We start from the raw sequence: 14,173 nt of genomic DNA, 5'->3' as shown, positions 1-14,173 counted from the left end.
TCTGCCCGTGAGGATCTGTATACTTGCTAGGAATATACAATTCATTCAGACGTGACAGAAATTACACCATTTCTGTTAATAATCATTTTCCGTATATACTGAAAATTTAATCAAATACATATTACCTATGTTAAAGGCATGAAGGTGGATGAACTGGAATTGCAAATAATGATTGAAAAAGGAGGAAACTTTAGCAACATCATTGATGTCCACTCATTATGATGCAGTGGCATTCAAACAAGTGCCTGATAAAATGGGGCCCAGACAATTGTCAGTTTAAGTCTAATAAAACACTTTAATCTTTTTGAAACCAATTTAGTGCCTCGCTATAGCTAAGTAAATAGGGAAGGATTATTTTAAATATAATTTCAAAATGATTACAGATTCTTCAAAGCCCAGTGGGAAGTATATGATTGCACCCTGTTGCACAGTGCATGCAGACACCTGTATGGGGAATTTGGGTTTGGAAGCCAGAAATTCTCATTCAGATTGAGTGGTCATTGTAAAGGTTCTCGATAGATGGTGAAGATGTGTCTACAAATGTTAAATTAATGACCTCTAGACGGGGCTATATGATAGTATGACCATTTGTTGGCATCTTGCTGAAGCCACTCATCCAGTTCTTCTCCACTGGATCTGAACTTGGATACTTGGCTGACTCATACAAACCTGTCATTAACCATCTGAGCAAAATGTAAAGAACTGAAAATGAACACTTTAACTGTAATTTTAATCTTAGCATTAAGTTCATAGTTAAGTTCTCATTTCTAATTCCCTCAAATTTCACACTGTTGTCCAGAACTTTAATGAGGAAAGCATGATAGGGGTAGGTGCTTACCGGGCAGCTGGATCATACTCAGCCCAGACCCTGACGTACTCATCCAGGTGATGGGGTCCAAGGATTGAAGAGTCCCGCGTCAGATACTCAAAGTTGTCCATGATGACAGCAACAAAAAGGTTCAGCATCTGTTATATAAAAAGGAAAGAAGCATAAACCCAATATGCTGTATTAAGTAACTATGAATTTAAATTATATAACAGATAATTGAAAGAGTTAAGGTCCCAGTTCTGTGACACAAAGGTAGAATACAGAATATAGAATTCACCAAGTACCAAATGAGTAATCACATCAGAACATGATAGTATAATCAGAATGTAAGGCAGCAGAAAATGCACATGAAGTATAATTGAATCCTATTTCTTGTTTTGGGGTCATCTATAATTTACTACAGTTTACCTTGGAATCTGCACCCATTAAATTTCCCAAGGGAAGCAGAATATTTTCTTATTCCCAGTGATATGAAACAACTCCAGAATATTCATCCACCCTCATTTCACAATATTACAGTCACACAGAATGGCCACGATATAGAAAGAGATCATTTGGCCTGTCTTATCTGTGCTAGCTCTCCATAAGAATAGTTTGCTTCGTGCCACTCTCCTGCACCTTCTTATAGCTCTACACATTCTTCCTTCTCAGGTAGTTACCTTTATTACTCAACTAACTAATGGCTAAGCACGAATTGTGTCAGTAGGGGAAGGAAGAGAAAAAAATATACATGGAAAATTTTGGTAATGCATGTTAGGATCAGAGGTATCAAAAAGGAACAAGTATAAAAATCTATTACATGCTTCTTTCTGAGATTAAAACTTTCTAAACTGATTTCAAGTGCAATACTTGAAGCCTGCAGAATAAAATTAGAATTCAATGCTACAACTAACAGCTAGTGTTTAGCTCAGGTCCAAGGAATAAAAGGGCTGCATACATGCCCCAAGCTACACCAGCAGTGACAAATATGAAACTTATTAGGAACCATGGAAAACATTTTAGAACATCAGTACTGACATAAATTTTAATCATAAAAAGCACACTTTGGCAAACAAGGGATTAATAATAAAACAGCTAGAAATATATAATATCCTGTTAAAGATACTAATTAGTCTCTTACGCTTAATGATTCTAAATCAAAACACAGAGGCTGAAATCATCCAACCAGCATTGAATCAGGGGATCAAATAATTGCGCATTTTCCTGGTTATGTTTAAAAGGAGATCACTTCCAATGCAGCAGCATCCTGATGAACTTGTTCAATACAGAAACCCATACATAGAGCATAAACTGCCATTTAGTAAGTTTAAATGTCCAGAGGGAATGTATGTTTGTGCTAATGAATGAATGAATGTTAGTGAATGGGTGGGTTTGTGAACTAAGTGGGTGGGTTGGGAGGTGAGTAGGATGATGGTTGGTGAGGTAGTAGGTGGGTGAGTTGGGACGGGCATTAGTCTGGTCAGTTCCGGAAGATGTGAGTGCAGCTAATCAGAGTCTGCATCTCACCATGTGGTAGGTTTGTTGTCACTGTTCTCTACAGACATCGACAGGGCATGCTTGATCTAGTGTGGTAGAGAACAGACACTGGTCTCATTTGAAGATGCTCTTGTACAGAATAAGTAGGAGTTTATTTCATGTTAGCAATTATTTGAAGTTACGATGATGTGAGAGACACTATTAGAGAGATTATGAGGACATGGATAAATCCCAATCACCAAGGTATATCCTCCGCAAGTCCATATGACACCATCGTAGTGAATAATGCTTATAGCAATCCTTAATTCATAGAATGAAACAGGCCTTTCAGCCCAAGTCCACACTGACTCTCCGAAGTCCAGCCCACCCAGACCCACCCCCTACCCTATCCGTGTAGCCCTGCATTTTCCATGGCTAATCCACCTTACTGACATATCCTTGGACACGAGAGGCAATTTAACATGGTCAATCTACTTAACCCACACATCTATGGACTGTGGGAGGAAACTAAAGCATCTGGAAGAAACCCACACAGACATGGGGAGAATGTGCAAACTCCACAGTCTGAGGCTGGAATTGAACCCAAGTCCCATGTGCTGTGAGGTGGCAGTGCTAATCACTGAACCACCATGCCACCCCAAATAACATTAACTCTTTAAGACATTTCTTCAAAGCTTTTTCTCCATTATTATTATAACTTTGTGCTTATAATTAAGTTTACCATTCCTGACAGTCACCAAGTCTCTGACTTTACAAATCCAGGCAACTTGAAGGTTCCACTATTCTCCTGGAATGTGTTCTCTCTGGACTTGGAAGACTTGTTGTTTGAGAGATAAAATCCTGGTGTCTTTTATGCTTTTCCTGGCAGTCTGAGACCTTTAATACTGCATGAACTTTAAACTCTTGGGACTTCCTTCACAGATGACATTGTCCCTACTGAAATAGTCAATTGCTTCTTTACAGAATGCTGAATCTCTGAAGTAGGTCATTTCTTCCTTACATTTTCTTGAATCATTAGACATCGGTCATTCTCTTCTCAGTGATGGTTTCTATAGAGATCCATGCATCACATTTTCAATCTCTGTCACAGATATTTATTCTCAATCTACCTGTGGATCTTTGATGAACTAAATGGACTCTTTACTTCAATCTTTTGATTCATTTGGATATTCTCATTTGTTGCTGAAACCAGTTATGTTCCTTTCTCAGTTTCGCTGTTTGAGGATTGATTCTTGCATGACAATGATTGCTGTCACTGTGACTGAAGATTCTTCCCGGAAAGATAAGGTCGCCAAATGTTCTGCTTGGACTTGTCACTTCTGAGCAATCCAGGTAGCTAACATCTGACTTAAATCTTTCATAACTACTTGTTCACCAAACGGTGTTGCATACTGAATAATATCAGTTCAGATTGTCAATTGGCTTAAGTGAGGTATACTGCTCATTGATTATCTCATTGCTTGTCTGAATTCTTTTCAGTTTTGACAGCAGTGGAAAACATTTAAGTCAAACCAGTATAGTCCCATCTCATTAACAACATAATTTTTAAAATCCTAACAAAGTTACTCTCAATTGCTTCTGATTTCGGTTTGGATTCTGCCATGAGGACAGAGAATCCAATGAAATATTCGACCAATCACTTCTTGACTTTAGCCTGGTAAACTTTTTCCAGAATTTGAAGATAACTGAGGTCAAGGTATGCCTTTATTCTCAAGTGAGTGAGAATTCTTGAATTGAATTGAATTTAATTGGATTTATTATCATGTGTGCCATGGCACAGTGAGAAGCTTGGGCTTGCGAGCGATACAGGCAGATCACATGACTAAATAGCATAGATAAGTTAATAATAGATAAACAACAGCAAACCAAAAATACAGGTAAACCAAAAGTTGGCAAGGGTATTCGCCGTCATGCTAAACTTCCTCAGCTGCCTGAGGAAGAAGAGACGTTGTTGGGCCTTTGTAACCAGTGAATCCACATGTAGAGTCCAAGAAAGCTTGTTGTGGATGACCACTCCCAGGAGCTTGACACTCCCCACTCATTCCACCTCTGTGCTGTTAATGTGTAGGGGGGCATGAGTAACATCCCACCGAAAGTCAATAATGAGTTCCTTGGTTTTGCCGGTTTTGAGAGCTAGGTTGTTCTCGGTGCGTGACTTTTACAGGTCTTCCACCTCCAGTTTGTAGTCTGTTTCATTGCCATCTGAGGTTCGACCGGCTGTGGTGGTGTCATCAGCGAGCTTGTAAATGGCATGAGTTTGGTATTTGGCGATGCTGTCATGGGTATACAGCGAGTACAGTATGGGGCTGAGTATACACCCCTGGGGGGCTCCAGTGTTGAGTGTTAGTGAGGGTGAAATATTGTCCCCAATCTTCACTGATTGTGGCCTGTGGGTCAGAATGTGAAGTAAATGCAGGTTTTCTGCGATTTGGCATCTTCTAATTTGGAGAGCTGCTTGTAGCATATTAAACCAGTTTATTAACTTGTTTAGCTTATGGTTTGATATCTAGCTTGAAAACTGTTCTGTATGTTAAGAATTGTTTTCTTCAAGATAACCAATTCTAAATTTCCAGTTAGATTTAATTTCAGATATGGACTTTCTGAAAATATGAAGGCTTGTCTTCTGAATGTGATTATTTATTTTCCTTGCTTAAAAGGTTTTTATTTTGCAGTAACAGCAAATCTGCTGTTCTCTGCTGCTATTCTGAAGGGCTTTCCTGTGCATTGTGGCTAAAATGGAAGATTCCCTCCTTCTCATAAAATGGACTTCTACTTTCTTGTGGCTTGACTTGGATAAATACTACTATTCATAGCCTTAATAAATTAATTCCTGTTTCCTTAATGGCTTTGCTGAATGAATTCTGCTTCCTGTGGCATTCATAAGTGATGCTGAATTTAGCTTCTGCTAGTTGAAGCTTTAAGAGATGAACCTTGCTCTTTTAATAGTTTTTTTCTGGATGATTCCTGCTTTTTGCATGTTCAATACTGATTCCCAGGTTTTTCTGGTTGGTTTTGCTCCCCACAGTTTAAATAGATGTTTCCTGCTTTCAAAATGTTTTAAATAAAGGATCGTCTACCTATTCTGTAATCTTAATAAAGTCTCCTATCTTTACTCTTTCATTAGGCCAGGGATGTTTAGGTTTCTAATCTGTCCCTTTGTTATTTTAATTTTGGCTTTGTGATGTTGCCAGGTTTACAGTATCAGTTTAAACTGCTTTTGTGGCCCTTGATTTCCTTCACCACAGCCATGCCTTGGAGATCCACTTGCTATCACAGTGGCGCTCGATCAATGTAACATTTCCTTACATTTGGCTTTTCTGAACTACAAGACTCATTGTTTTTTAGAAGCTTACTGTTGTCCACCAGATTTTAACTTTACTCAAAGAGCCTCTGATGTCCATTCATTCTTCAGCTGAAACCTGATTCAAGACTGCTCCTACAAACCACTGCCATGCTATTCACTTTATATCTGCTTTTGGAGTAATTGATCCTCCTTCTCTATGAAGTGCCTAACACTCCTGCTGAAGACTCTCTCTTACCAGAAATATCAAAATATTTTTACCATTTGTATGGATTCTTCCTTGCTGAATTTTACCACGATTCTTCTGTAAGGTTCTAAAAGTTTCAGCTCTTTCCTCCTGCTCACTTTCTGCGTGAGGAGGTGATTTAAAGTAGAACCTAAGATGCTGAAAATTTCATACTCCACTCCTGCCAGCATATTGTATACACAGCTAATCCAAGCTTGCATGTCAACACATTGAAGAGTAGCTGCCACCATCCTCTTTGTGTGTAGGGATCTGCAAGGTCTCCTTGCGTGAGCATGGTAGATGAAAAACACTTCCAGTCTAACCAGAAGAAGCTCTTATAGTGAACAAGTAGCAAACAGCTATTGTTACATTGATGTGATAGACTAATTCCAGACACAATGAGAAGGCTCTTAATAAGATCTTAGAGGCCTAAGGTGTTGCTCTTACAAGTCTATTTGACATCATCATAATGGATGATGCCAATGGCACTCCTCAGTATTAACTGTTTTCAGAGTCATATGTAACAGAAGGGCAATCAGGTTGGGTTGGGAAGGTACTCAAGTGATTGGGACTAGTATGGTCAGAAAGAGCAGCTGAGACAGTTCAGGGCGGCAGTTGTGAAGTTTGAGTGGGAAGACGGGTCAGAGCTGAAAGGGAATTAGAATATCATTTTTCTGACTAACATTTCCTGGATAACTATTAAGGCAGGTACCGCACAGCAAAGTTTCTGACTCAGAGTCGACACTATTGTGGAGGGCCCAAGAGAATGGAAGAATTGCCTCTTGGATGTTCAAACATCCTGGGCATTCCATTGAGATAAGCAAACCAGTATTACTGCACGTTATAGAGGTGTGTGTTCAGTCTCTGATGGTCCAAAGACTGGATTCTACATATATCCAACAGTTTCTTTTTTCTTTTATTAAACATTGGACTGTCAAGAAACAGGATGCATTCAAGACTTACCAGAAAGGAACAGAGGAAAATAAAGGAGACGAAGTAGAAATAGGCAATCTCATTGCCACACTCATTTCCACTGATGCCAGATCGTCGATCACAAGGTTTGCCGCCCAAGCATGATAACATGATGCTATGCCACGCTTCCCCTGTTGCACTCCTGAAATACAGAGTCTTGTTAAGGATTGATTGCAGTCCAGAAAGATGGATGAAACTTAATTTGGAGTTCACAATCCGGATGAAACTTAATTTGGAGTTCACAATATTTCCTTAGTAACCTATCTGAAAGACTTCAAGTTTATAAAAGCACCAGCACAGATAATTCCCGATGCTACAACAAAACTGACAATGTAAAATTCAAAGCCTGTTCTAGACCTCATTGCATCAGAGATTCCTCTCTTCAAATGTATGCTAGAAATGACCAGTGGATTTACAAACCCACTCTGAGTTCATCTTTGTGATGGTTCAGTAGATCTGTGCAATGTAGCCTTACTATTGTTAAGCAGGACAGCAGGAAGGGGTACGAGAGATAATGGAAGTCTCATTGCCTAATAGCATTGGAAACAAACACTGGAATTGCCAATATTCCATCTCCTGATCACTATTAATTGATTCCTACTGAAAAATTTGAGTCTACATGGCAGGTGAAGACAAAGTTGGAGTTGGCTGTGGTATCTTCTATACTATGATAGGCTCCTGTCAATCACTGATGAACGGCTCCTGCCTGAAACGTCGTTTCACCTACTCCTCAGATGCTACCTAACTTGCTGTGTTTTTCCAGCACCACTCTAATCTTGACTCTAATCTCCAGCATCTGCAGTCCTTATTTTCGCCCTGTCCTATCAATCATTGCCTGGGTTCGGTAAAGAGAGATACTGGAGAAGTGCTTGGTACCTTTGGAAATTGTACTCCAGCAAACATTAGGAGCAAGTAAGAGACAAATAAAGTTGACATTATTTACCGGAAAAGAAGCATCAGAGCTTGGAAGAATGTTCTGAAGTTGTTGTGGTGATTAATTTCACTCTCTTCATCATCATCATCAACTGCAATATTTCCAAATACCTGGAAAATCAAAAAAGCTGAGAGAGGCACTTTGGAAATCCAAGTACACCGCATCTATAGGTTCTTCATTTATCTTTTAATAAACCATGACAATTCTACTTGAGTGCATCATGATATTTTAATGAATGTTGTTAAAGTGGAAAGGGTGCACAAAAGATCTACAAGGATGTTACGAAGGCTGGATGGTTTGATTTATAAGGACAGACTGGATAGGCTGGGACTTCTTTCCCTGGAGTGTAGGAGGCTGATGGATGACCTTATAGAGGTTTATAAAATCGTGAAGGGCATAGATAGGGTGAATAGCCAAGATCTTTTCCCCAGGATAGGGAGTCCAAAATGAGAGAGCATAGGGGACAGGAAAAAACTTTAAAACGGCCCGGAGGGGCAACGTTTTCACACACAGAGTGATGAGTATATGGAATGAGCTGTCAGAGGAAGCAGCAGAGGTGAATACAATTACAACTTTAAAAGACATTTAGACAGCTACATGATTAGGAGAGGTTTGGAGAGATATGGGCCAAATGTATGCAAATTGAACTAGTTCAGTTTAGGAAACACGGTTGACATGGATGGGTAGGCCGAAGGGTCTGTTTCCATACTGACTCTTTAACTTTATATCCTCCTTACAAGTAGGTTATAGCATTCCCTTTATGGCAGGTGTTAGACTAACCGGCCTATAATTTCTGTTTGTTTTCCTCTTTTCTTGAACAAAGAAGTTATGTTTGTTATTTTCTAATCTCTTAGGACCTCACAAGAACCTAGGAAATGTTGGAAAATTGTAATCCATGCATTTGATATCTCTGCAGCCACTCGTTTTAAGATCACCAGAAAAATGTCTATTAGGTCCTGGGAATTTATCAGCCTTTAGTTCTAATAATTTTTTTCAGCACCTTTCTCTGGTGATTGCAATTTTTTTCAATTCAGCCTGTTCTTTTCACTTCTTGATTGCAAGTATTTTTGAAATGTTATTCAGAGCTTCTACAGTAAGGGAGACACAAGATATCTGTTCAAAGCCTGTTATTTCCTTATGGCCCATTATTCAGTCCCCAGACTTACTCTAGAGAGGACTAATATTCAGTTTAGTTTCCTTTTTCCTTTTTGAATAGTCATAGAAACTCTACTATCTATTTTTGTATGTCTAGCTAAGTTCTCCTTAGTCAAATTTCACCCTCTTTTTTCATTAATCTTTGCCATTTTTATACATCTGTTCAATCTTCTGACCTACCACTCAAATTCACAGAAGTGCACATTTTGCCTTTCAATCTGATACCATCTTTAACTTTCTCAGTTAGCCACAAATGGAATATCCTTCTCCTAGAGTCTTGCTTTCTCACCAGTCTGCAGCTTTGCCGGGAGTAATGAAATATCTCCTTAGACATCTGCCAATGCATACTATTACTTTCACCAGCTCGTTCTTCATTACCTTGTAATTATTATTTAAGTATAAAACACCGGTCTTAGCCACACTTTTCTCTTCCATAAACTGAAATTCAATCATGTTAGGATCACTGTTACCTGAGGGTTCCTTTGCTATGAGGTTTTTAATTAATCCTATCGCACTGCAAATTTTTAGATCTAGAATAGCTGACTCTTTGGTTGACTTGAAGATGTCTGCTCTACGAAACTGTCTCAAAAGCTGTCAATGAGCTCAACTCAATTTTTGTTTTGGTTTTGGCACAATTTCTTTAACCCATTTTTATTTATTTATAAGCATTTGCTTGCAGTTTATCCTATGATACAAGGAGATGTAACATCTCAGAGGAACCTACTGAAAATATGAAAACTCTAAATAAGTTATTCTAAGTCAATCATCATTCTTAATTTTTTTTTATTTCTAAATATATTAGCCTGTAGGGCCTACTGGATGGGCAATTGAATTAATGCTATATATGTGTATGATGCAGCCCTCCACTTAATTCTTCCTAAGATAAATGCATTTTGCTCTGTTAAACTGAATTCAGTTTTGCAAACGTACAAATTAGGAACAGGTAGCGGCTAGTAGGCTCCTGAAATCTGGTCTGCCATTCAATAAGGACATGGCTGATCTGAATGTGTCCTCAACTCTACATTTCTGTCAACTTCTGGACTTTTCTTGCATCTAACGTGCCATTTTCGTCAGCTCACTGTCATAAATCTCATTCCTAGAAATTGCTGTAATATGGTACATAAAACTCAAAAGCGATAGAACAAATACATTCACGTTTTGGTCAGAATTCTTTGGTGTATTTTATTAGAAACATTCGAGAAATACTGAAGCAAAGTATTTATTATCAAATGCCTTACTAAAATCCATGTACACCACATCCACTGCTCTGCCTTCATCAACATGTTTTGTCACATCCTCAAATAATTTAATAAGGTTTGTTTGGCATGACCTGCCCCTCATAAAGCCATACTGATTAACTCTAATCAAATTATGATTTTTCAAGCAATCATGAAATCTGTCTCTCAGAATCCTCTCCAATACTTTGCATATCACAGCCATAAGACTGACTGGTCTGTAATTCCCAAGATTATCCCTATTCCCTTTCTTGAACAAATGAATAACATTTACCACCTTCCAATCACCTGGCACTACTCCAGTGGACAGTGAGGATGCAAAGCTGCTGCACCTTTGGTGATGAATCTCTTCCCTCTCTTCCTGTAGTAACCTCGGGTGTATCCCATCTGGCCAAGGGGGATTTATCTATCCTTGTGTTTTCAAAATTTTCAATACATCCTCCTTCCTAACACCAACCAGTTCTAGCATATCAGTCTGTTTCATGCTATCCTCACAAACAACAAGGTCCCTCTCACCAGTGAATACTGAAGCAAAGTATTCATTAAGGACCTCCCCTACTTCCTCCATGCGCAAGTTCCCTCCACTATCCATAGTTGGCCCTACCCTCACTCTGGCCATCCTCTTGTTCCTCATATAAGTGTAGACTGTCTTAGGGTTTTCCTTAATCCTACTTGCTAAAGATTTTTCATGCCCTTTTCTAGCTCTCCTAAGTCCGTTCTTCAGTTCCTTCCTGGCTACCTTGTAACCCTCTTAAGCCCTGTCTGATCTTGCCTCCTTAATGTTAAGTCAACTTCCTTCTTCCTATTGACTAGGTGTTCCACATCGCTTGTCATCCAGGATTCTTTCAACCTACCTCCCTTCCTTGCCTCAGTGGTACAAACATATCCAGCACTATCAGCAGATGCTTTCTAAACAACCTCCACATTTATGTTGTGCATTTCTCTGAGAACATCTGTTCCAAATCTAGGCACCCAAGTTCCTGCCTAATAGCATTCCAATTCCCTCTCCCCCAATTAAATACTTTCCCATATCTTCTGCCCCTATCCCTCTCCATGAGTATAGTAATGGTCAGGAGGTTATGATCACTATCACCAAAATGATCTCCCACCGAGAGACTTGACACTTGGCATGGTTTGTTACCAAGCACCAAATCCAAAATGGCTTCCCGTTTACTCAGCCTATCTACATATTGTATCAGGAACTCTTCCTGGACACACCTGACAAAAACTGATCCATTCATACTACTTGAACTAAGGATGTTCCAATCAATATTAGGGAAGTTATAGTTACCCATGACAACAGCCCTGTTACTTCTGCACATTTCCAAAATCTGCCTCCCAGTCTTCTCCTGCATGTCTCTGTTGCTACTGGGGGGATCTGTAGAAACCTCCCAATAAAGTGACCGCACCTTTTCTGTTTCTGACTTCCACCCATACTGACTCTGTAGACAAACCCTACTCGGCAATCTCCCTTTCTGCAACTGTGATTAGCAATGCCATTCCTTTACCTCTTTTACCTTCCACACATTCCTTTTGAAACATCTAAACCCTGGAACATCCAACATCAGAATTCCAAGTACTCTTCCATGCTCTGAGTTTGTCACTCTTATTCTTGATACTTCTTGCATTAAAATAGACACACTTAAACCCAACACACTGACTGCATCTTTTCCTTATCAAGTGCCTATCCCACCTTACAGACTCTCTGCACACTGTATCGGGCTGTTCACGACTTACTCTATCATCTGAGCTGTAGCTCAGGTTCCCACTCCTGTGCCAATCTAGTTTAAACCCTCCTGAAGAGCTCTAGCAAACCTCCCCCTCAAGATATTGGTGCTCCTCCAGTTTAGGTGTAACCTGTCCTTCTTGTACTTGTCCCACCTTCCCCAGAAGGTATCCCAATGATCCACGTATCTGAAGCCCTCCCTCCTACACCAGTCCTGCTACTCAAAGTAGTTGGCACCTTGGCAGATGCTTATTCTCCAGTTTGTACATTCTATGGTGAATGATTCACATGTTGGATTTGTTTAGGAAGGTTTTCAGGGTATTCTTGTAGCAATCCCTGACCATTGCAGAGTCAGAGTGGAGCACTTGATTAGGGAGTCTTGTGTTGGGCATATGGACAATGTGGCCTGGCCATCGCAGCAGGTTGTGTGTGACCAGTGTCTTGATACTGGGGATATTGGCCTAGGGGAGGATATTTATGCTAGTCCACCTATTTTTCCAATGGATTTACAGGAATTTGCAAAGGCAGCACTGGGGATACCTCTCGAGGGATTTGAGGGTCTGCTGTACATAGTCCATGTTTTTGGAAGGTCGGCAGCACAGCTGATCAGCAGACCATGAGCTTGATACCAAGGTTTGAAGTCTTTGTTTCTCAGGTGCCCAAAGGATGCATTCACATTGGAGCCAATGTTGCATTTCATTGTCAATATCTGCTCACACTGATAGGAGGCTCCTGAGTTTGGGAGCATTGTCCAAAGACTTACCGTAGAATTTTATAGCCTGGGGTAGAGTTGTGTGGCAGAAATAGTTTGGGAATGCACCTTTCTTTTCTGGATCTGAGGCCCATTTCTTCATATGTCTCAGTAAAAGTTTCAACAATGGCTTGCAGCTCAGCCTCTGAGTGTTTGCACATGTAGGCATCATCTGTGTACTGCAGCTCGATGATGTGTTGGGATTCTGGCCTGTAGGGTGTTGAAGATTGAACAGCTTCCCAACCTCTCTGTAGGTTAGCTCCACTGCACATGGAGCTTCATGAAGGTGTGGTGCAGTGCTTCAGTATTGAGGAAGATGGAGAACAGCAGTGGTGCAATGACAGAGCAACTGCTTGACCCCAGTCTATTGTGTCTGTGGTGGATCCACTGGTGAGGATCACAGTTTGTGTGTCATTGTGAAACAGGTGGAGAATGGTGAACAATTTCTGTAGGCAGCTGAATTTAAGGAGGATACTCCATAATCCTTCACAATTGACAGAATTGAACGCCTTTGTGAGGTCAAAGGCCATGTAGTAGAAGTTGGTCCTGTTCTCTGAATATGTCTTGATTTGTCACACATTGTAAATCTTGATGGATGTGCCTCCTCACAGGCAGAGCCATGTTGTGACTCAGTAAGGAGCTTTTAAGACATTGGGAGGAGGTGGTTGAGGAGCATTCTCACAATGACTGTTCTCATGATAGATAAAGTCAGAAGTCACATGTCACCAGAGTATAGTCCAACAAATATACTTGAAATCACAAGCTTTAGGAGCATTGCTCCTTTATTAAATGAAGAGCCCATCAGAAGAAGGAGCAGTGTTTGAAACCTTGTGTTTTCAAATAAACCTGTTGGACTATAACCTGGTGTTGCATGACTGTATCCACCCAGGTCAACACATCATGGTTTTCTCATGGTGGATATTAGGGAAATCCCTCTGTAATTTTCACAGTCAGACCTATCTCCTTTCTTGAAGGCAGTCCCAAAAACACAACTGTTTCCTTCCAGTCAAGGGGGATGAATGTGGATTCATGTCAAGAGTGCCTGTCTGCCGTATTTTAGTACTTCAGCAGGGAATCCAGAGGCCTTGTTGTTTCTCAGTTGTTGGGTGGTTTCTTTAACCTCACAGTGGGTTCGAGGTGCACAGAGCTGGTGATGGGCAGTGTGCTGTGGGATGAGATTGAAAACATTTGCACTGAAGGCTGATTTAGGTTGAGGGGTCCTCAAAGTGATGTCAAATAGGCATTGATGAAGAACTCCCTGTTTTTGCCTCTTGCTAGAGTAGGTCTCTGGATACTCAGACCATCAATGGCTTTGATTGTGCTGAAGAAGCCACACACATATCATGGGTGTCATTGAGTTGCATTTGCTCTTTCCACCACCATCTATTCTCTAGGTCACCCTTCTTTGTCGCATCTCGGCCTTCAATTGCTTGTAGGCTTGTTTCCTCTTGCTCCAGTTTTGGTGGAGCTACCATTTCAGGAATGCCTTTCATGTGTGATCTAGGAGATCCTGGATCACCTTATTGTTCTCATGGAACCAGTCTTGGTGCTTCCTGATCAAGGGGCCA

The 14,173-nt window shown here is 40.3% G+C and overlaps 1 protein-coding gene across 1 annotated transcript in view; it reads right to left on the bottom strand.

Annotated features, from left to right (window-relative positions):
• Positions 1-14,173, bottom strand: part of LOC132835847 (voltage-dependent P/Q-type calcium channel subunit alpha-1A-like) — a 518,300-nt gene that overhangs the window by 95,083 nt on the left and 409,044 nt on the right. Inside the window, exons 36-38 of the mRNA XM_060854942.1 lie at positions 7,748-7,848; positions 6,796-6,946; positions 839-966 (exon numbers count right to left, since the gene is read on the bottom strand). Coding sequence (XP_060710925.1) covers positions 839-966; positions 6,796-6,946; positions 7,748-7,848 — 380 coding nt within the window. The remainder of the gene's footprint in view (positions 1-838; positions 967-6,795; positions 6,947-7,747; positions 7,849-14,173) is intronic.

Source organism: Hemiscyllium ocellatum, chromosome 45 (assembly GCF_020745735.1).
Source record: "Hemiscyllium ocellatum isolate sHemOce1 chromosome 45, sHemOce1.pat.X.cur, whole genome shotgun sequence".
NCBI classification, from domain to species: domain Eukaryota; kingdom Metazoa; phylum Chordata; class Chondrichthyes; order Orectolobiformes; family Hemiscylliidae; genus Hemiscyllium; species Hemiscyllium ocellatum.
Note: the sequence above shows the minus strand (reverse complement) of the source record. Positions and strands in the feature narration are given on the sequence as shown.